Here is a 25,128-nt window from a genome sequence, read left to right as displayed (position 1 = left end):
ATGTAGGAGTAGTTTACATTTACACAGTCCTGAAATTACATTCAGCCCTTTGAAGGCCACCATGAGGCTGATGTGGCCCCCGGTGAAAATGAGTCTGACACTCCTGCTCTAAAGTAAGATGTTTTGATTAATCTTTACACAGATTCTAGTTGTTCTTTCAACTAAATTGTTCTTGACTCTATAATATAATTCCTAGAGAAATATATCCCAAATTATTAAGTCTGAAGTGGAATACCTTAGACATTGACCTTTCAAGAAAATTCCTTAGTAGAACTTGGTGGGCTTTAATTCATCTCATTCACTGGCTGGCAGAGCACCTTCAATGCACCTCCCCACTTATACATCACAAAACCCATGCTCAGGGCCAGCACTGCTGCCATATATAACTTCAGTCTCTTTTAGTTTGAGATGTCCTCAAGCCAAAAAGGTGGCACAGTGATATTTGGGTTAAATAGATTTTCAAACAAAAAGCCATCTGGGTAAGTTAGGCTGGCAGCAGCTCAAAGAGACTCTTCTCAGAGAAGGCCCAGGTAAGCACCTCTGCTGTGCTAGATGGCAACTGCACTGCCCTGTTTGTAGTGGTTTGTTTTAGATATGTTTAAGGTGAGTATACATCATTCTTCTGAGTTGTAATATTCTGACTGAAATGGCATTTTCTCAAAACCACAAAAAAGAAAAGCAAATAGTTTTACCCAACCCAGCTGAATCCCACCCTAAACGAAGATACACAGAGGGAAACGCACAAAGATTTCTGAATTCTTGGTCCAACTATAGTGATTCTTTAAAAAAACATCCACATATTTCTTTTCCCCACAGAATGTCAGGTGTGTCTTTCTAAATTGGCGACTAAATATGTTCTTTTTTTTTTTTTTTTTTATTAATTAATGTAGTCTATCCAATTATTCAAATTCTGCAATAAAACCAGAGAAATACTACAGAGTCTCTAAGATTTGTGATCAAGTAAATCCTGGAATTATTGTGCTTACATAAAAAAATAATCTTAAACAAACCAGGTCAAAGCAATTTACAGGCACTGTATACTGATAATCACACATGCCTCAGCTTTTGAACTGATTTCCAAAGATTAAGGATTTAATTCTGATACTTTCAATTACACTACAGTAGAACTTGTCTGATTTCAAATCATGTCTGAAAGAATGTTGATTTCTGTATTTCACAAACCAATGCAATAAGAAAAATATAATAATAAATAAAAATAAAATCTCCTCTCCCACCATCCCCCCAAAAATCAGCTCCCCACGCCGAATACATTAGTAGTCATAATGCATCATGTTTTGTAGAAATAGCAGATAGAACTTGTCAAAACCTTGCTATTACTGAATCCTTCTGAAGTGCAGGATGGAAATGGTACATTTCTACTTAACATATATACTGGTTAGTAGATAGAAGTATCAGGAAAAAAAAAGAAACAACTCAGAATCCTGTTAACATTTGAAATTCATACCACTAGAATATAATAACCTATTCCCACAGAAAACCTCAAAAACTTATATAGGCTGCTGCTTTTTTATCTGAGGATAAAGCCCTCAGATAACCTGATATTAATGAGCCTGATAGAGTGCTTCAGCTCTTAAAAAATGCAGACAGTACTGCATTGCAGCTATTTTATTACCATGTACGGTTCCCAGTTGAATATCCCATTTACCCTTAAAAAAGAGTGCTAAATTTTTAATTATATAAATTGAAACACCACATATAATATATATATCATATGCTGTTAAGGTTGTATTACAGTTTTCTTGTGTGGCTAAAACCATTGTTCATTCTGAAACAATAAATCTTTTGAAGATGGCAAACCTGCTTGTAAATTTAATTACTTGTAATTTTATTTTCCTCTACGGTTTAACCTCCCTCTGTGTCTGACCAGTGATATCATAAATCTATACTGCCATTCTCTACTTTGTAAAATACTGAGTACTGGGAATGAGTAATGTGCCCTGATTTTTTAAGGAACAGGCAGAAATACTGAGTCAAACTAAGTAATGAATACATACCATTTTATTAACGCCAGTTCACAAAAACAGCTCAGAAGGTGGCTATTCTATGATCAGCATTCTTAATAATTATTTAAATATATCTGACACAAATAAAGTAAGCCTTGTTTAGTAGTTCTCTCTTACTGGAAAACAATAGTTTTAACATTAGCTAACTATATTCTGCATGAAATCTCCCATGTCCATACAGAGTGGCAAACTATCATAGATAATGAGATTATGCGACATTTGAATAAATAAACTGAATGAGAATTTCTTTAAATTCTTTTTCTGAAAATCAAATATATGAATATGGATGTGGGGATTTTCACTTGGAATAGAAAGGTAGTTAAAGAGAAGAAAAAAAACCCACAAAAAATACAAACAAAAAATAAACTATTTTAGAACAATTCAACTGGAAAGTTGAACTACAATGATCATCTCATCAAACTGGATGATTTTGGTGGAACAATAACAGCTTAGTAACAGCTTATTTTTATGAACCTAAGTATCAATTAGATATTTATCCAAAAATAATAAAACTAACTAAACAATTAATTTATTAATATCAAATGGTTCTCTCCTTTTCAGGCATTTTCAATATTATTTACTTTTTCCTTAGTACTGTTCAGTGTTCCTACAACATACCTGTATTTGAGTAGAACCTTATAATCATAGAACGTCCCAAATTGGAAGTGACCCACAAGGATCATCGAGTCCAACTCCTGTCCCTACATATGACAACCCCACAGTTCACACCATGTGTCTGAGGCTGTTGTCTGGTCTCTTCTGAACACTGTCAGGCTTGGGGCTGTGACACCAAACTGGGGAGCCTGTTCCAGTGCTCCACCACCCTCTGGGTGAAGAACCTTTTCCTAATGTCCAACCTGAACCTACCCTGGCACATCTTCCTGCCATTCCCTCGGGTTCTGTTGTTGGTCACTAAAGAGAAGAGTTTGGCTCCTGCCCCTCCTCCTCCCCTTGTGAGCAAGCTGTAGACCATGATGAGGTCTCCTCTTAGTCTCTTCTTCTCCAAGCTGAACAAACCAAGTGACTCTAGTCATTCCTCATACGAGTTCCTCTCCAAATCCTTCACCAGCTTCGTAGCCCTTAAATACCTTAAAAAACACCTTAAAAAGTACAGAAATTTAGGTGGCAGGGAGAAGACAGACACTACTTGTTGATTAAGGAGCTCTTTTCAGAGAGACACTGTGAATGTGAACCGGTACATGCTACTCACTGGACTCTGGACTTCATTCCAATGACTACAAGATTTTGCATGGCCGGAGTCACTCTTCCAGCCACAGTCACCTTAATAAGTCATGCCATCTAAAACCTTGGAACTATTGCAGAGGAAGGTTTGCAAGAGCTATTTTGTATTCTCCTGGTTTTGATGTTATGGAAAGCTAAGTACTCTGCCTCACTGGGAGGCACTGCAGACAGCAGTGGTAAAACCTGAGCTCCCACAGGGCAAGAGCATGCTGCAACATGACAGTGTAAGAGAAGTGAGCCATGTCCCCAAGTTTCAACTATGTCTTTGTATGTCTTGAGAGAAGGATATAGATTATTTCACATTATAATTAACACTGGCAGCTGCCTCTGTTGGCAAAAGCTGCTGTAGCAGTGGGCTCTCCAGCACAAAGAAGACAGAATGTAAAACCAAGGTAGTTTTTTTGTGTTTTGCTGGGTTTGGACTTAACTCCAAAAATGCCAGTTTTCCATTTTCTAAATTTGAATAATAAATATGTCTTTCTATTTCATATTAGGTGGTTTACATTATTACGGAAAACTTTTGATCAGATTTTTTTTACTGCTCATGAACCTTCACACAACCATACTCTTAAGTTGCAAAGTTACAGTATAACTATGAATTTAATCTGAGACCTTTTATGAATGCTACAGAGGCTTGCTTTGGCAACCACTAGTTTTACTGTATGAGGATAAGGTATATAAGCATGAAAATTATTCTCGGAAGATGTAATGAGACTCAAGCTGAAGTGCAAAGTCTTCAAGAATAGAGATGCTACTGAACTATTAATTATGGTATAAATGCAGGGAAAGTATCCTGGAAAGACAGTTCCTCTAAAATTAATAGCTTAGGTGAACTGAACCTATTGAAGTACATTTGGAATTCCATCATGGCAGAAATATATAACATTAGCATGAGCTTACTAAACAAACATGAATGTTTCAATGTATAACAAAACAGGGTTTTATCCCATGTTCAGTAAATGTATTAATATATTTATATAAGTATATAAGTATATAAGTATATATAAGTATATATATAAGTACCTTTTCCATCAGTCAAATGAGGCTTATCCTGTAAACTGTTACAATTCATATGACATAAAAAAGCCTAACAATTCAGTCTAAATTCTTGATCTGAAAAAAAACAACAAAAACCAACCAACACCAAACACGAATTCTGCTCTACCATTATTCTTCGACTGTGAAATAAACTTAGTCTATTAATTTCAATGATTTTTTTTCTTTTATTCTTCAGTACGACATTCAATGCAGCTATTCCTCTTCATCGTGAAGATACCAAAGGCATCCAGTGTTATCAGCAGTGGCTGATATGTCTCTAGGTACATATTTATCTCCTTGCGAAGATCAAAAATATGAATTATAAATTCTAGCATTAGTTCTGTACATCAGTATTGCTGGTCATATCATCATTCCAATCTGCTTCCCATAGGGGAAATAACATTTCACATCTAATAAAGGTACTATTTATTAACTTCTTTTACCATGGAGAAACCAAGTTAGTATATACCAGTGGTAGTATATATCAGTACCATGCCAGGGAGCACAAAGCTGATGAGAAAAATTTACATCACAGAATTGTAGGTTCTTTCTGCATTGCTGATTTCCATTTGCCCTGTTGACTTCCCAGAGATTCAGCACCTGTACATAGTAGAGACATAATCTATTCCCGCAGTAAAGCAGGATCACTCCCTGTGTCACCATGTACCACACTGCCCACCACCCACCCCCCCCCCCCCGCCCCGCTTTCATATTTCACAACAGAGGGCAACCACCACTGGACAGTTGCAGCAATTTCTATAGTAAGGAATGAATCTTCCACTTTCCTAAGATTATTCAGACTAAATTTCCCTGCTCACTTTCATCTCTCAGTTTCTAATGATACCACTTTAAATGATGTCACTGAGGATTCTTTCATTCTTAATGCTTCAGATTTTTAAACATTATCCATTTATAACTCTATAATTGAATGGAAATACACTTCTTATTATAGCTATCAGTATATTATCCTTTGGGTTTTTTAAGCAAGAGATATTTTATTTATTAAAGCAGAGGTGCAGATCATTTATGCATACTGTATAGAATACATGCAACAAAAGAGAAAAACTAATGAAATAAACAATAGGAGTACTGGCAGTAATCTCAGAGTTTATCAGTACTTTCAACCTTAATATTTAGGATAACTCATCAAAAATGTAATTGATGACAATTAATGCTAAATTTTTTTCTATTTGAGAAACAGCTTGACTCTTCATACCTATCCAATATCATACAATATTGACTTGTTCATAATTTTCAGTATTAGTAGTTGGTAATTTCTGCAGAATGAAAATACCACATAGTGCAAGTACCAGGCCTGTTTTTTTCACAGGATCACATTTTGGGTTTGGAACAAGCCAAAACCTCCGGTCTCAGTCTTGACATGGAAGTCAATCTACAGGTTGTAAAGATCAATCCTACTCTATGATGTCTGCAAAAGTGCACTTAAATCAATTTGGATACTTTGGTACCATTTGAAAATAATTGCTTAAGGAACTTCACAATTTATTCTTTATTGTGCTAGAGTGTCCTAGTGTGGCAAATCCTAATAGTGAAACAAAATAGGATTATTAGGACCACACATGTTTTTACGGGAGTCTTAGAAATTATTTCTGAAAAGGAAAGCAGTCTTTATTACTCTGTTCCAATTAATTAATATGCAATTCTCTTCTGTTTAGGACTAAGAAAGAAACAGAAGAAATAATTACACATTGTAGCTCTTAAAGAGGAAAGGACCATCCACAATTTCAAAGAGAAATAATTGTAATACTACTTCAAATTTGGCTTCAATGTAATCCTTTTGATAGAAAGAAGACCCTTGAAAGAAAAACTTGAAGCTCTTAAGAACACCCCCTCAGAGGAAAACCTGCTGATTCTTCATCCCCTATAGTCTCAAATTGATCAAGCTGAAGGAAGATACCGAGCAAAATTTACTGACTGCTGCTTGTGCACATTTCCAACGGCAGTACCATTCTCCCAGCAGTGCCCGAGCCAGTGGCACAGCTGTGAAGTCTGAGGGTACCACTAACTCAAAACCCTAATTGGAGTTTACAGAGTGGAAGATGACTTACAGGCATATATCTGTACATCTTGCATTTAACGTTTCAACAATGATAGTTTAGTCCAGCCAACAACTTGTAAAACATATATGTTTTTTGTTCATGTACTTTTCCCTCATTTTAATTTAACAGGTTTGGAATTGAAGACAAAAGAGAAAATAACTTAAACCTTTACGTGTTATAATTTCATACAAGGCCAAAAAAGACCATTTCTTTGTAAGGAAAGAGTAAAGATTCTGCTATTTTAATTCCACCGTCTCTCATAGGTGATTTTGTGATTAATTTTTAATCAACTACTATACCTGATAGACTTGAAAATGCTCTACAAGTTAAGGATTTAAAAAGGATAAAGCAAGATGCTGCCAGGTAACTTTCACTTCTTCTGGTACATTATGCACTCAGCATATGCATGGCTGAAACATCCATTTGGCTTGGTTTGGGGATCTGCTCACATTAAGAATAGATGAGATGGCATACTTAACTTTCCAAAAGGCCACTTCAACAGTATCTGAAAAATCTATCAGTGCTTTTCCCTGTAACAAAACTTTTTTTTCAGCACGAGCGTACAGCTGTCAACATGTCTTTAATATTTAATATTGTTTCACCTGCTTTGGAATTGAAGCCGTAAGCACTTTTAGAAACTGATTGAAAAGTTGTCTGGTGTGTTGTCTAGTTCCACTACACAGTCTACAACCTTGTATATTCTTTTGTGAAATATCACTCAGTGAACCATGACATTTCTTTGTTCAAAATGGAGCAAAAACAGGTTCCTGGTTCAGTCTTATCATGTATAGCTGCTATTCCAATATGGGAAAGTAATAATTACCTCTCTGGACATTTTTTCATCAAGTATAGCTCCAAACGGTTAGTCTATTAATAAGATGAGTATTGCAAGTGTTTCCTAACAGTTAAACTAACCTTGAACAGCTTGTCAAGGGACAGCCAAAATTTGAACAGTACACTAGCAATGATCTTGCAGATCATTAATGTTGAATGGCACTGTGCTCACTCTTCCTTCACTTGAGTCGAATGATGCAATTTGGGTATTGTCTCTTGAGACAGGCTGATTGCTTAACAAGACAGATTTATTGTACAGTCTTAGCTTTATACAATATGTGTGTAGTCATATAATGTATGTGAAGCACTGATGCTTCAGGCTTTGAGGCTGTTGCGTGTCAGTGCCAAAAAGTACGCTAAGAACACTGAAAGAAACCAAAGCAAATTATAAAAGGATTACCATAGATGATTAAAAAAATTGGCAAGCTAAGCTACCATCATAGCTACGGCTTATCAAGATGACCAGTATTATATCACTGTTTTCCTGGGCTTCACCCATCTGTCACTTCTTATACTGTACTATTTTTCACAGAAATACTTTGTTTTGTTTTGCAGGGTGCTGGGTGTTTTTTACTTTTGTACTCCTTGTTTGTACAGTGCCTGGCACCCCTGGGTTTCTGGCCCAAAGAACTAGGACTTTGAGCTGTTATGAAAGTAAACCAATAATGGAAAAGACAACAGAAACATGTGTGTTCATATCATCCTCCACTGATAATGAAATACAAATAGTAAGAACAAGCTCAATTATTTGAGTAACTGGATAATGGGTTTTGACTGGATTTTTTGTTTATTCTATGGCTTGTGTGTTGTGTATGTGCTGGTTAATACAAACCAATTAAAAGCTCTTGGGAAAAAAAGGAAAATAAATTGTTGGGAAACTTCAGGTCGATTACTGATAAGAATATTCAAGTATTAATGGAACTAAAACTTCCCACTGACCAGGTTTAAATGACTTTAATACTCTAGCCGAGCATCTCAGAAGCCCCAAGTCTCAATTTGCTGTTCAAGGGCTCCAGGCCAGAGCCTGCCTTCTCCTGCTGTGGTCATTCCAGCCACTTTCCCCAAGCCCCTTCCACCACAATCTCTTTCCTCTCAACACCATGCAAAGAATCAGAATTTCAAGAGATGGTTTCCCATTACAAAAGGAGCTGAGAACACTGCAGAGACAGTACAATTAGTCTGTAAGACAAGAATTAGAACTGAAAACCCTTGTAAAAAGGGTAAAAACATGCGTAAGCAATGAAAAGGAAACTGGTAATTCCAGAATGAACTGGGAGCAACACATTTATTTATCAATAGCAAACTAAAAATAAGAACTACCCAGGACAAAAACCTGGATCAGAGTTCTCTGAAGCATAAGAATGTGCAAAATCCCATTGCATGTTACAGCCACGGCTGTATGCTATTGCCACAATACCAGTAAGTAAATCACAACTAAATGTGCAACAAAAACTCATCTCTAAAACAATCCGTGCAAAGCTGAATTTAATATTATTTAAAGAAAAACTTGAATTGCATTGCTACTTCTGCCTTATTTATCCCTTTTTTTCCCCTCAAGTTACAAAGAAAGAAATCCATTTGCTTCACTAGTAATAATTTTCATTCAGACTTTTTTAAGTTTAATGTCCACAAAGCTCAGATTTTCTGCTCCAGGACTGCACTTTCCTCTGACACCATCAGAGAGTGGCTGCTCTTAACTGCACTTTAAAAACTCATCTCCCCTCCTTCCTTCAGACTTTTTTCCTCTATCTGAAGGTTTTCAAGTCTTTTTTCCAAATTATTTCCATACAAAATTCTTTCCCTTTGACCATTTTCCAGACCCTTCTAAGTGGCTGATGGAGCTTCTGCTCAAGTAAATATCCAGAAAATCCTACAGAGGAACCCTAATAATTAGGATAAAAAATGATTGTGTGTGTGCTGCAGTCTTCTTTTGTATGAGGGTTTTGTTTTTTTTTTTTTTTTAATTTGGAAGGGCAGTTGTTTTGGTTTGCTATTTGGGGGCACAGATGCAATTGGATGGATGGATATCAGTTAAGTAGTTGCAATCAAATGACAGCACAGCATACCTAAGGTGAATAAGGGTCACACTGATGTCTCCATTCACAAGATATTATACACTCTTGTGGTGAGTAAACAGGTGACTTCAGGACAGAAAGGTCTAGGTAACCATACGGAGGACTGGGGACAGGTATGGTAATGGGGGGAAAGAGCTAGCAAATGTACTTAAAAACACCAAACAAACACTGCATAAGCTTCCCTATTGCTTGAGGACTAATTCTGAAATATGCCATGAAACATTTAAAGACTTAAAACAATTGCATTTTGTTTAAAGCATACATTAAAAGAAAAAAAAAAGTATTTAAGAAATAAGCCTAAATATCAGAACACATGGCATTGCGCTCATATCAATAATAGTCATTAAAGGAAACAACAACATCTCAGCACTACACAGCCAGGCTTTCTGCTAAAGTAGTCTGTGTAAATCTATTTGTGTTTCGCAGGAATTCAGTAAGAGTTTCACCAGCTGAAAAATCCTAGGACATGTATCTTACAATAGCAAGCGCATGTATATGTACTCACTCTTTCAGCTGAGTAATAACAGATTTCCTCTGAGAATGGGACCAACTCAGAGCTTTGAAGTGATTGAATTTAAATGATATTTACACAGATAGCTCAGAAGGTGTGAGGATTTGCTTCTACACAGGCTCCACCACACTTGCTATCTATTGCCATATGGCTAATTCCCTCTCATGCTTATTCTTCTGTTGCAGTTCATATTACAGTATACTGTTTTACAGACCTGTAGCTTCCAACATCTGTAGCAAAGGTCCCAGAAATTGATTTAGAGGCTGAAATACAAGCATATCCAATCCTGCTTCTACACATGGCTACATATCTTTGTTGGAAGACTGGCACATGGTCCCCATATGGACTGGTGATAATACGAGTCTGCCAGGCACAGATGTACTTACAACTCCAGAGAGATGCAATCTAATGATGGATAGGAATAAACCAATCATATGAACATTTGTATTTGTAAACCCTACCTAGTGCTACAGACAATATGTCTACATTGCTCTGACACATTTCTTCAAGGATAACAAGAGGTTCCTAAGGTATGACAAGCATATGATGAAACTTCATGGTAGATAAGATAAAGAGACTCCTTTCTAAAGCACAACTTAATATTTGGAGGTTTTAAAAATTAATTGCTCTTCTGGCAAACCCAAAGAAAATTAAATTAAATTAGATACTGGAACTTTTTCATTAGAAGTCTCTGGCAAAATAAAGTTAATAGATGGAAAGCTTTCTGCAATTAAAAGTGACAGGTGCATTGCTTTCTCTAAGCTTTTAAATTACATCTGTCAAAAGGCCTACTAAAGTGCATTTTTTAAGCCCCTTCCAATCTACTTAACTTTTATGAATCAAAATACTGTAGAATAATTGAAGATATATCACTTAAGAAAGTCACGGCTTTATGGCAGTAAAGAGCTAAAATTTCTATAGAGTTATACATCTAACATATTTAGGACAACGTACTAAATCACAGAGTAACCCTGTATCCCATTCACTTCATTTGTCAGCATGATTTCCTGCTTTAATTCTTAACCGGTGCCTGAGAAATATACAACTTCATTTCCCTAATTTAAAACCAAGATATTCATAGTAAATTCAGGTCAGCCACAACTTCATTCAAATTATCTGTTCTGCATGTTGAAGGTGATTTGGAAGAGAGACGGAAATGCTATGTAGCTTCTACATGCACCCACTATTTACGAGCATTTACACTTCCTTTGAAGAAACTTCCAAGATAGAAAGTGTCTACTTCTCTTCTTCTTACAGAATGAAAAACTGTCTTTAATGAACACGTTCCAAAAGCGCGAGCAAAACCACTTATTGCATTTTTTTCTCACGACTCCCAGACACACCTGACCCAAGCATTTACCTCTCATTCCTCATTTACAAAAATAAGAAGTACTTGAGCAGTGCTCCTATTTTTTGGCCTCAAAAGAAAGCAAACAAACTGAGAACTCAAAAAATACCCAAACACCTAAACTCCTTAACATTAATTTCTAGGGTTTTTTGTTTGTGTGTATTTATTTGTTTGTTTCATGGTTTTTGTTTTGGTTTTTGGTTGGTTGTAGGGGGTTTTCTTTGGGTTTTTGAGGGTTGTTTTTTTTGTTTGTTTGTTCCTTATTCTATGCAATATCCCTAATTTCGATAGGTTAGGAATGAAGTGTATTTAAGGGAATGCTCCTCATCCCCACCAATTCTGAAAAGAAACACAAGCATTACCCTTCAAAGCTCTTAATTACCAACTAAATTAAAATCTATTACAGTCTCTTAAGATGGACTGTGACAACATGAACTGTATAGGTTATGATACAGCACCTTCAGAGATGTAGGATGGAAAATTATATTAACTCAGCTAAACATAGCCCTAATTAAAGCACAGACATAGGAATAATCTCACCCCAATTCACAAAAGCAATGAAGCACATACAATTTACAGTATGTGCTTAAATCTTGTTGAATTAGTTCTAACTACTCACAAGCTTAGTGTTAACCATTTGATCAAATATATGTTTGAATCACAAACTAGTTACTGAAAATCAGCAGTGAACACTTTTTAGTTATAGGTTTCCCTAATTTAAGCATGCATCCAAAGCATGTATCCACAAAGACTAAATCCTCCTCAGATGGAGAGACAAAACAAGAGAGAAAAAAAAAACAGTTTTCTTTTCCATAATCACTCTCCAAATTTTCATCTTATCCCATGATGAGCAATTATTGTGACAACACAAATCATATTTAAGGCAACTGTACAATGCATGAGTCCTTAACAAAATTATATTCTATATTTAACAACACTCAAGAGTTTCAATGCTGTTTTAGGGGTTTTCTTGGGATGGCGGGGGTGGGTCTTGCCAAGTTCTCAGTTACTCCCTATAAAAAGATGGGGGGGTTAATTTTGAAATTGCAAAGTCCTCACATGCTTCACCCCAGCACTCCTTACGGCAACACTTAAAGGATTTGTCTCAGAGACAAATCTCCTCCAGCTCCTGGCCAGGCAGAGGAAAACTTTAGGGTAGAAGGTCAGTATTTCAGGATGACTGACCATTCAAGATAATACAATACTTCAAAATTTGTGTCAGGTCTGCATCCCTGCAGAATAACACAGGATCTGTGCTACCAAGGACAACACAGCAGGTGGCAGATCTTCCGAGAAGAATCAAAATTTGTTAAAATATACACTGGAAGAGCTACAGTAAATGCATGTAAGGATTCACCTGTGATTTACAACTGGGTAAGTCTGAGAGCTGGACTGCAGTGGTACTGAGTGCTTCAGATAGGCAAACTAAAAATACATTAAAAACATCAAAGGAACCAAGGAATCATGAGGATATATCTACAAATGTTTGCCCTAAACTGTGATAAAAATATTCAAATATTTTCCCTTAGTCTCAATTTAAACTAGACCGTGGGTGAGAATGAAAGGTCTGCAATCTGTGAAAAGAAAAAGATCAAATTCAGTATTCAGTAGGGGTAGAGAATATCTAATTAAGCCCTGGATCTGCAGATTGTATTTTATTTCAGATTCTTCCTTCTGTATCTCTTTTGCCCTCTGTTAACCATCTTCCCATCCATGTCTATAAATAATGAACATAAGCCAAATTTTCCTCACTGATATCATGTATTACACAAATATTTGAAGGGAAAATATGTCCAGAAGTGTTTTGATGAGCTATACTAATGAAACAGTTTAACCAAACATAAACAATCATACAGAAATATACACTTGAAAAGAGATATTAGATAATCCTATCCTAAACAGACCTAAAATCCTGGTACCCCAATGAAAAGGACATGCCAGATTCAGCACCAGTATTCAAAACTGCCAGATAAAACAAACAAACCAACCATCCAGGATAACACTCTGGGGTAAATGTGCTTAATGATGAAAATCACAACAGCTAGGATTACACTATAAGGATTTTATATTACTACCAGGTATGTACATGTGTAATAGTGAATGTCTTTGCCTTCTTTACATTTATGAACAGATAAAGATTATAGCAATAAATCCCTACACGGAAATAAAAGTTAGCCTAATCTTAAGATAAGGAAAATCCAATTACTCCCAGAAATAAAACAGAGATATTTAAAATGAATGGGGGAACAATTTGCTACAGGCAACATGACATTCTGTATTGTACACAATGCATACTCCTACACTGCAGCTGAAGTATTTCAAGCTTACAAGCTGACAGAAAAAGTAACAGATTGAAAGAAGAGTTTCATTAAAAGAACAGAAAGTGTTGGCAAACATCTTTGACTTCAAGTTGAATTTTGGTCATACAACTCCGTGGTATTTTTTGCTTTGCTTTCCTAACTAGTTCCCCTATGGATTAACCTCTTCTCACCTCTGGTTGTATATACACTGCAAGATGGAGCCACTGGACAGTTCATTAGAGCAGCTCCTGCTGTTTCTTCCACTGAAGAGGAGGCACCTCTAAGTTACCATACACAGGCAAGCCCAGGTCGACAGGTCTCATAACAACTTCTGGCAGCTTTGATCAGGCTGGTGGTTCATGCAAGTTTCACAGGACACAAAAAAAAGAAAAAAAAAAAAAAAGGTGGCAGGAACTCTGAAGTATTTCCTGCTGCTCCACTGGAAACAAAGTACCATCGCTTAGTAATTTATGCACCATACTGGTATCACTGAGGAGGGACAGGGGGAGACCGCATTTGTGGTCTTTTTCTGTGTGGCACACCTTAAGCCAAGAAAGATATATTTAAATGTAATGCTTCAACCCACTGTTAGAAAATCCATGTTTTAAAAAACTCTGCTAAACAGAGGTTCAAACTTAACATTGAAACGAAAGTGTCCTGATTTGATACTTCAGTGGCCTGTCTCTTTCTGAGCACACAAATCAGCCCAATGTTTACAAGAAGCTCTGCTTTTACAGCCCTAGGTTTTTAAAGCACTCAGGGCTGTGTACCTCAATTTTCCAGCGTTGTTCTAGCTAGCATGGTGGCAAAAAACATGAAACTGCATTTAAGCACTTGAAACGGACTCCTTGGTGTTCAGCAACACACCCCACTGCTCGGCTCTGTCTCTTTCCTTGACACCTCTGGTGGCGAAGCCAAAAAAGTCAACAGTCTGCAGTAACAAATGAATACTCCAGGACCCTTTCATAATGGTATAGCTGATTGAGGCCCTGTTTGAGAGGCCTTACCTCATTTCCCACATATTTTCTGACCCATTTTGTCTGCCTTTTCTCAGAGGGGGTTTGCCTGTTATATTGTGGGCTAAGCAGTAAACTAATTATCTTGTTCAAATCCCTTTGCAACGCCTCTAATCCTATTAGTTGTAAGAATGTGTGAATACTGATTGCACAACTTAAAAAAGGGAGAAACAGAAAAAAAGACAGAGACAGAGGGAAAAAGCCAAAAGCCAGGATCCAGAAGGATCTGCTAGCCACTTCAGCCTTTCGAGACTTGTCAGGACATTGAAGTCTCCCCTCTGTCACAGGATGGGACGCTCAACAGGACAATTTGTAAGGTCCGTCTTTCCATTTTCTGTCTGTCTGTCACATCTGCCCCAGAGCCACCGCTATTATCCACAGCAGCTCTGAGCTCTTTGCTCTCAGCAGAAGTTGCTGACCCTTGACTCCAGCTAACAGTTACATTTTCTCTCTTTCCTCTTTCATAATGAACATTTTAATGAAGGGGATGACAATATTACAATCTGTTAAAGAAGCCATATGAAGTACAGGAAATGAATGAATGTTGGTGTAGGCATCTATAGGACCTACCAGTCCTATTTCTTTTCTTCAAAGCAGCCTCACAAGTCTTATTAAAGAGCCCTCTCGTCCTCTCCCTCAGATGAAGATACCGGAGCGGTTGCCTCCTGCTGTCCAGAACTGAGTGAACTTTAATCACTTTTCCTATTTTGTTCACACTGGGGAAGGAGCCAGGCTTCAGTGAAAAGCCTGCAGTCACAGCCGATGTTAAAGAGCATGAAATTTATCTGACTTCCATAAAAGATGAGCTTTGCCCTTCCATTCCTGCTTTTGCTAAACTGGCTGCTCCGGGGACAGCCATTCTCTCCTCTAAAAACAAATATTTGCTTTTAGCGTGGATGGATGCTGCTGCCTAGGAGCGCCTTTTCCCTTGCTTTTCTAAACTGTAAACTTGGTTGTTTCCACCCAGAAAGAAGACTTGTGGCCTTGGGAAAGAAATTTAACTTTATCATTTAGACATGCTGTTTTGCAAATGAAGGTTTTAAAAATGCAAACGGTTCCTGTTTTACATGAGTAATAGGCTCTGGCTAATTGGTTACCATAGAAGCAAATTCACCAGTATTTTCAGAGAAGAGAAAGATTTACCTTTCCCCCTCTCCTTTCCTGCAGAAATGTCTATGTCTGTGAAAATCTACATCTTAGCGTAAAACATAGAGTTTGTTTTCTTACATACTAAAATATTTGAGACACTGTTTATTTGATGAAGATTGAAATGAACTGTATTATTGCATACCATTACATTATTTGGTTTAAATTCTTAATGTTAAGAATTGGCTCTACAATCTTTGGAAATCATATTTCCATTATTTGTACAATGATCACTTTCATTACAATGGCAAATCAATGAAACATTTGCATGGAATTTGGAAGGACAAGTCTTACAATGCATGTCTTTTCTAAGGATCAATGCATTGTAAATGAGCATTTTCAAAACAACTGACTGTGTGACTTCAGAGACACATATTTTAGAAGCAGCACCACTTCTGTGTCATTTCATTACTTACATATTTCAAATACAGTAGAGAAATGGAATCCAAAGAGCCCCAAAACACCTCCAGAAGCAATTTATCCCCCAAACATTTTATGTATAAAAAAACTTGAAAGAAGAAACAAAATTGTATCAATGGGCTTGATAATAAAAAGATTGTGTTAAAATGGAATGAAAAGTGGTAGTTATTCACTGACCATCCGCTCTGCATGCCATAACCCCATCTAATCCCCAATTGATACTGACAACTGCAATGACAAGGGCTAAATTGGAGCCATAAGTGGGAGTAATGATAGACTGCCACTTCAGTATGTCAGCAATTTCCAGATTAAAATTAATACCATACAAACGCTCTTCTGTAAAGAGGGGAGTTATCAAAAGAAAAGAAGTGATTGTTTAGTAGTAACATCTCACAAAAATGTGCCACAGAGGCCGAGCTCAGTGCCCAGCGCCCAGCAGAGGTTAGCTGTCCGTCAGCAGGAAAGAGATGAGCCGGGGAAAACTGTTGCTGCTGTACTTTTAGTTGTGACCACCTAGGGGCACTCAGCGTCCTAGAAATGTATTGCAAATCTCAGATTTTGATCCAGCACCATTCTGGTGTAGAGCAAAAAACATATTCTCTGCAGGCTTCCTGCCTTATAGCCTACTTCAACAACAACGATGAGTATTGTTTATTGATATTTTATTACTGGCAGATAACCAACCAGACAGTCTTGTTCCCTCTAAATGCTGCTAAAGAGCTTGTTTTCTTTTTTTTTGTTCTGATAAAGGCTTTAATATACCATGAAGGTTTTCAACCAATAGGCAAAAATATACAGACCATATCTTTTGAGAAAGTGATTTCACATTTTAAGTCTGGACTTCTTCCAAACTGCAAGGCAGCTACAAACTGTAGGGAAAGCTGTCTGGAGGGAATTATCTTAATTTTAATTCACTATAGCTTTGAAAAGGACATGGCAAAAATGGAAATTAATATAAAACTGAGAAAACAGCACAAGGTCAAGAGGATTGCAATTTTTTCTTCTTCACATACATTCTTCCCTTTCTACTTCATATTTCTTATGTATAAAATTTAAACACAAATAGAATTGTGTTCCTATGTTTTGGAATTTTCCAAATTCTTTCAAAAAAATCACTTCTTGTCACTAGTTCTCTAAATTTTCCTCAAAAAAAAAAATCTTGAATATTGAAGTAATTGAAGCATTGAAGCAATCAGCAAAATAAAAGTTTTAGGTTGAAGGAAATGGTTCATTTAGGCTAAGCTTCAGCAGTCTGCTAGCCAATCCTATCTGATATTTTATGGTCAGGTTTTATAGTATGAAAATTCTGACTTTCTGCCACATTTTTTTCTGTTCAAACAGGGTTCACTTAACAAGCAGAATGCAGACCTGCTGGTTTCCCTTGTGGCCAACTTCACTTGTTCAAAGTCTTTGAGAATCTTGGAACACGGCAATAGCTCTTAAAGGAACTTTGGCCTGCAGCTGTTATTAACTAGCTTTGGACGTATGGACCTCCGTTGACAAGCACCTCATGTAGAGAGGTTAAAAAATTGCTACCATATGCTTTCAGCTTTTTTAACCTACAATGTAAGGCTCAAAAAAAAAAAAAAAAGCAAAACCCCCTTTCACTACTTTAAAAATACAAATTAATTTACACATAAAACAATACTTCTTTCTATCTTCTACTGCTTGATAGTTATGAAATATATATTTCATTTTTACAGTGGTACTGTAGTTTTCCAAAGACCGGATCTGATTTTAGCGAAAGGAAGAACTGGTTATAGGTACACAGATCTCAACAGGTTTTATTACTGGACACAAAATAAAACCATCATACTCTTAAAACCAGCATTAAATAACAATAAAAATCTGTATCATGAGAATGTTTCTATTGTGCAGAAAAGCATTATCTCCCTAATGAAAGCTAAAGCTAGTGCTGCTTACTACACTTTGGCCTTATGTGAGTGCACATTACATTAGTTTTCAATGATGTGATCCAGTTCACATCTGCAGGAGGATCTGTTTGCTCAACTCCTTGTCCCTTTTTTCCAGATAGGTCAGCTGGTTTACTGAAAGATATTACATCTCTGGACAAGGACAGCCTCATCACACAAGTAATACTTTCCACAGAACCCTTCTTGCTCACCAAAGTACTTGGACCAGTCCTTGTACCATACATAGCCTGAAATGGATTTTCAATATTTTTAACTTTTTTGAAATGACCAAAAAAAAAAAAATAGAATAGCAAAAAAGAAAATCCAAAACCAGTTATTGGCTGAACTCTTTCATGTCTCTGTTCTATAGATTGCCATGTGTTTCTCTAAAAATACCTTAACAGTGTTTAGTGAAGATCTTAGTGAGTCTCAGTTCAGCATACATCAGAGCTGAGTTCACAGATTACAGATTCTAAAGCTACTGTACAGATTTCCTTAGTTACAGGAGGAAGACCACTGAATATTGATGGAAGTTTAGTTTTTAAGATGAAGTTATCAGTGGTTAAAAATGCCTATCCAGACTGGTAGATGAAAAAACCATTACCATGTAATCAATCATCTTATGCAAGAACATTTTCCCATTCACGTTGTAGCCAAATATTCTAACCCGTAATCAACAATAAACTAGAAATAAGTTTATGAATCCAAGCTACTGTTCTACCAGATGACAAGAAAAGCCCAGGAAACTTAATTTTTCTTCTAACATAGTGAGTGTTATCTTCACATATTTAAGTCCAGGTCACTTTTCACAAAATACAGGCATATTTGGTATGTCAGAGATGTTGTTTCTCAGATAACAGAACTTGCATTGGAATACTATTAGAACTACCAAGATAAATATATAGATATCTATATTTATATACAGATATATGGGCAGATTTACAGCATTTCTGTCCAACCCAAGCGAATGGTAGATCTAGAAGAAATGCAGCTACTAAAGGATAATCTGCTATCTATCTTGAGTACCTGCAGAATTCCATTATCAAGTTGCCTAGATAAAATATATATTTAATACTTTTATAATAAAACAATAATAAAATAAACATTCATCCTGCAAAGTACATAAATACAGTATAATAATTTCATTTTAAGATGGGGGAAAGGGTGAGTACCAAGAAACTTGCAGTGAGAGTCATCTCACCTGTCTTTAGCCAGCTGAATATCAGAAATCTAGTCTTAAGTTAGGTGTCTACAGAATGGTGAAGGAACCTTTAGAAGATGGGTGGTTTTATCTCTATCTCTGCATTTGAGAATACAAGAAGTTTTGAAAGTGAGCTGGGACTCAGAACTTCAATTTCAAGAAGGTCAAGCTACAAATCCACAGACTAACCCTGGCACGCTGCCTAGCCAAGGTCACAAAACTAGCCCATGTCAATCACGTACTGAACTGATGTCTCTCAAATACCAGGGTAGTTCTCTAAGTATTTGGACATTACAATATGGCATTCTCTAATGAGGCTGGTTTATCCAGGGTTTTTCTGAGGAGTGAAAACTTTGCTCTCCTCTAACCAAACTATGGACACCTCCTGAACTACACAAACTGCTCTACAATATGACAGAAGGACAGTCTGTATTAAAAAGCCCACAACTGCTCAAAGCTAGAGGCCTTGCCAATTACCACAGTCTTACTCCCCCTTCCTCCAAGCCATTTAATTGAGAACTTTCACATGACAGCCAGCTCTACATATCTTTATGTTAAACACAAGGAACACGACCTACCCATTTCCCAAGAGGCAGCTGGGATTAGCATCCTGTAGCATTTTAAACTATTTACCACTTAGACCTGCTCTTTAGTCACCAATTCAGCCAAATTTTTCATTTAAATAAATAGCTGAATCAACAGTTGGCACTTGATCTTGCAAATCTGTTTACCACTTCAGGCTCAAAACCATCCTATTTCTACAAATGAATTCGACCCATATAATAATATGACAAATTGCTAAGACTTAGACAATGCAATGCTATTGAATGTCCAAGCAAACTTTCATCTTAAGCTGTCCAAAAGGACTTCTTAATAAAGAGTACATGTTTTCTATTGTTTATATCATTTTGCAGCATTTGTTAACTTATGGAAACATTTCCTTCTGATGAAATTCTGCTTAAAAGGGGCAGGGCATGCATTGGGTTGTTTTTGTGTGCTTGTTTAGCTGTGGCGCTTTTTTAATCTGGCTTGTGGACAAATTCCTAGAGAGGCCATGTCTTCTAGGATTTCACAGCTTTTACTACACAAGCACCCCTAAAGGAAAGTATCCTCATTCTCCACTAACTGCACAAGGACACGACACAGGAGGTTCACGAAAGGGGTCCATCTCTGCAAATGCAATATCCCCTCGCACACAGCCAGGAGCCAGCCAGCCTCGGTGTGGGGTGGCTCTAGGGATGCTCCACCGGAGCCCTCCCTGCCTCCCGCTACCCCCAGCTGTTGCGATCTGGGCAGTCGAGGGAGCCCCTGCTCTCCTGCAGAATAATCAAACACAAGATTCTGAATTTTTTAAGTTTGGAAAAACATTCAGAGTGGACCTTCTAGGAATAATTTAAAAGCCTCTAACTTATGTTTTCTCTTTGAGGAAAAAAAAAAATCAAAACACAAGATACACAAAGATCAATTAGCATCAAAGTCCCAAAGTGAACTTTCACATACTGGAACTTTCACAATATCCACTAAATGGATACAGACTTTTCCTCTTGTTTTGGTTCCATGTATCATCGGTCCATTTAAAAATTAAAAACAAATAATTAAGAAAAAAAAAAAGACACATTTTTACTTAAAATACCAAAAGTATTTCAAACATATGTAGGCAACTAACAGAAAAAAAACAGAGATACTTTTCAAACCTTTTAATAAATCCCAAGTCATTTTCCAAAATCCACATCAGCCAACTAAAGCAACCAATTAAAATTTACCTGCCCTTCCATATGGATGTATAAAGGCTACAGTATCAGTAAAAATAGGATGGATATTCTGATTGGCATTCCTCCCCACATCCTATGAGGATTTAGCCAGTAGTACATGGTGTAAACTATCTCTCTTTACTTTTGGCAAACAATTCATCAGTATTGGAAGTTTATTGCTCTTGGAATAGGGACCTTTGTTTTAATTAAAAAAAAAAAAAAATCCTTTCTGTACTACTGTGTTAATTTGTTTCTCTGTGTAAGACTACTGAGTGACTCACAACTATTCTAGACTAAAAAGTTGTCAGTATTTACAGTAAGTCCTTTACAATTTCTTCAGTAAAAATAACCCAAGGATTTAAATTAAGCTTGGTAAAAATAGACCACAACTCTTTACTTAAAATTCAAAGTATTTTGCCACCGGTAATGAGAGTGGGAGAGCCACAGAAGGGCAAAACAACATCCTGACTCGTTTCATAAAATTTTTGTAATTTAACTCTATAAGGTAAGTTCAATGATAAAGTATTCTACATCTTAAACATACTTGCAAACATTAAACAGAGCATTTAATAATTACATGGTACATCAAATAGACAATGTAATAAGATAACAGCTTCTTTAGAGAACAGACTTTTTTGTTACCATGTGAAATAAGACATATTTCCTATATATGATAGTAAAATGTTTATTTGAACAGTAATAGAGCTAAATATAGGAGAAACTTGTGATTTAGTGGGAATACTTGTTTTATCTGAAGTTAATGAAGACACCATGGCCTAGACACAACTCTGTTTTCATCACCAAAAGCCACAGTAAGTTGAAGTTCGGTTACTGTAAATTTAATTACTTTAATGAACCTATTCCATTACCTTAAATTACAGTATTCTTTACAAAAACAAGCATATTGTATTTTATCAAGTTATTTTGGCTGTATCTACTGACTCTCATAATATGTTTGAGGGACTCAAATCACCAGGTCCTGGAAAGCATCAGTCTTGATTAAGTTGAATAAAAAGATAATGAACAAAATGTCTTCAGACCAACAGCATTGTCATCATACAGCAATTTGTTTAAACTTCTACCTTTCCATTCATGTTTTGAAATACTAGTATCATTTCTAATGAACATATGAAAAATGCTTTAATTTATGCATGATTTAACATCAGTACAAATTTGCCAATATGAGCAATTCTTGAATGAGAGCAGAAAATATCGTTCTTTAAAGAACAGGCATTTCTTAACGGATTATTTCACCGTGTTGTTTCCTGGGTTTAGATTTAAATCAGGGCAACTATTACAGCAGGCACCTCCATTACCAGGGGTTGCTAATTCCATCTCATGCAGTTAACCACCATGCAGGCTTAGCCTATTTATCCAAACGTCAATAGCATCATACAGTGTCACACAACTGACTAAGCAAAGATTGAAAATCCACTATTCAACAATCAGGTCTTCAAGGTCACTCGCACAAGTATTATGTTTCATGCTATGGATACTATGAAACAATTATGTGAATATACTTTACAGGTAACCAACAGCTTTTTAGAGTAAATGCAGCCCAATTTCCTGTTCCAACAAGCATTAGAAGGTATTTCACAGAGAGGTGATGAGTAAATATCATTAAGAAAATTTATGAGGGTTTTTTCAATAATTATTGTTTTCCTATGTATAATTCTTTTGTTACTTATTATATGTTAGCAATCAACTTTTCAGGAATCCTGGCATGAAAGCTCTTTGGAGATCTCAGCACTACTGCAAGGCATAATTATCCTTGTATCTGCACAATGTTAAACTAATTGCCCCCACATTTCAAATGCAATATCAGAAGCCATGTGATGGTTTAAACTGAGCTCTGCCTTGTGACCAGAGCTCTATTCCAAGAGGCTGCCAACAGTGTGCATACGACTTATTCCTTAAAATTTTTTTTCACAGCTCTATACTGAAGCATATTGGTTGACTATGAGAGAAAATGAAAAAGAAAGCAGCAACCAGAGCCATGCTAGCACCTTCGACAACTGTCAGGGATATTATACTTCATAATAAAACAAGTCTAATTTTGATGTGTATGTCCAAGAGTTAATTCTAGGAAAAAAATAAAACAACAGAATTTTTAGAGAGATCATCTTTCTGAAGTCATCAGCACAATACAAATGACAAATATGCACAAATTATACAGTGAAATTCTGATGCTAGCCTTTAACACTTTCCTTTGACAGCCACAGGCTTTGATGGGATACCAACCAGTTTTGAAATGAGAGCGAAGATGTGTCATACATGCCATCAAGTCCTGTGCAATTTCTACAAAAACAGCAAAAAGAACAAGAAAACTATGCCAAAGGGAATTTCAGATCACTTCATACCAGCTTTTGTCTGCGGTAGATTTGATGTACTGCATTACTGAATCACAAGATGTTTATCAGCTTGAATCAGCTTTTCTCTTTCCCATTCACAATAGAAAAACAAAACAAACAAACCAACCAACCAACCAAAAAACCCACAAAAAACAACTATCATTCTCCTTTTTGAAATCTTCAGAAGAAATTACACAAATTGAAATAAATGGAAAGCTAAATGATAAACTGAAAATGAGTATTTCTTATTTCTTTACTTAGCATCTCTCTTTCCCATAAAGAGAATAAAGAGTCACAAACTTTCCTTTAGATTAACCTAATTATAACCTAGAGACATGTAGAGGCACCTAGAGACAAACTGCAATCAGTACCAAGGTTTCTGCTCTCACCTTTCTGTCTACTCAGTTACAACCCTTTTCCCCACTTCAACTTAAAATTTAGTCCAGAGTTAAGCAGCAGCCAGTCTAGAAAGCACTGGCCTAAAGGATTCAATTTGCAGTATATTAAATATCGTTTAAATAGCTAGACATTAATAAAAAGACTTAAAACTTAGGTTTGAAGTTTGACAGTGATTCTAAGAACAGCATGTAAGCATAAGTAGTTTTCAAACATTAACATTAAACTCTTTCATTATTTGCAAACTAGCAACCTACTGAATGCTTCAGCAATTGATCCCTCAGCCTTATTCTCATTTATTTAAAGTTATCTTAAAGAATATTATGAGATGACATATTAAAAAATTCCATGCATACATATTCTACATGGTTGTGATATGCTTCTCTACTTCATAAATTTTGGAAATATTGAAATTCACTCTGTAACCTAATCTATTTTAAAGAGCACTGAAACACCAAGAAACACAGATGTTTTGAAGTTGTAGCTGAGGGTGGAGGAGTGGAAGGAATAGTATGTGTCTGCTTCTCTGAAAACAGATTTCCATTCAAGAATTTAGTTCTTGAGTCTCTGAAGTGCAAGTCACACAAGAATTTGGAGTACTGTGTTCAGCCCTGGGGCCCAGACATAAGAAGAACATTGACCTGTTGGAGAGGGTCCACAGGAGGGCTATGAAGATGATCAGAGGGCTGCAGCACCTCTCCTATGAAGACAGGCTGAGAGAGTTGGGATTTTTCAGCCGGAGAAGGCTGTGGGGAGACCTTATACCAGCCTTCCAGTACCTAAAGGGAGCCTACAAGAAAGCTGGAGAAGGATGTTTTACAAGGGCATGTAGTGATAGGACAAGGGGTGGTGGCTTTAAACTGAAAGAGAGCAGACTGAGATTAGATACAAGGAAGAAATTCTTCACCATGAAGGTAGTGAGGCCCTGAAACAGGTTGCCCAGAGAAGCTGTGGATACTCCATCTGTGGAAGTGTTCAAGGCCATGTTGGATGGGGCTTTGAGCAACCTGGTCTAGTGGAAGTTGCCCCTGCCATGGCCAGGGACTAGATGATCATTAAGGTCCTTTCCAACCCAAAACATTCTATGCTTCTAGTTTTTCATAAAATTTGTGCTTGATTTGTAGACATAAGATACTCCTTTACCAAACAATAACTTTAGAATATACAACCCAAACCTCCACTGCATGTAAAGCCATTGATAACTGGCCTAATTATTTATGTAGGACCCTTATTTGGTTGCATGAAAATCATGGCTTATGGCACTATATAGATTTGCTTAATACTGAATGAACTGTTTTCCTCCATTTCATAAAAACTTGCTCAGAGACAGAAAATACAAAGCTAGACTGTAAAATAAGTATTTCAAATCAATATGAGATAGTCCAGCAGTTCTAACAATTAAGACGACGGAGAAGAAAATAAAATGGAATAGTGTTTTCAAAAGTTTTGAGTGTTTTAGTGACTTTTATAAAGCCTCAAACAGAGGAGATCCCCTCCCTCTT

The 25,128-nt window shown here is 36.5% G+C and overlaps 1 protein-coding gene across 15 annotated transcripts in view; it reads right to left on the bottom strand.

Moving 5' to 3' along the window:
- SLIT2 (slit guidance ligand 2) overlaps positions 1–25,128 on the bottom strand; it is a 263,667-nt gene that overhangs the window by 113,757 nt on the left and 124,782 nt on the right. The window contains exon 1 of one of the 15 annotated variants that reach the window (XM_071807353.1): positions 23,121–23,171. The exons of the other annotated variants lie outside the window; for them this stretch is intronic. Coding sequence (XP_071663454.1) covers positions 23,121–23,155 — 35 coding nt within the window. The 5' untranslated portion in view covers positions 23,156–23,171. Of the gene's footprint in view, positions 1–23,120; positions 23,172–25,128 lie in introns of those variants that run through there. 15 annotated transcript variants of the gene reach the window in all.

Source organism: Patagioenas fasciata, chromosome 4, assembly GCF_037038585.1.
Source record: "Patagioenas fasciata isolate bPatFas1 chromosome 4, bPatFas1.hap1, whole genome shotgun sequence".
Lineage (NCBI taxonomy): Eukaryota > Metazoa > Chordata > Aves > Columbiformes > Columbidae > Patagioenas > Patagioenas fasciata.
The sequence above is the reverse complement of the archived record's forward strand: the minus strand, read 5'-3'. Positions and strand labels throughout refer to the sequence as shown.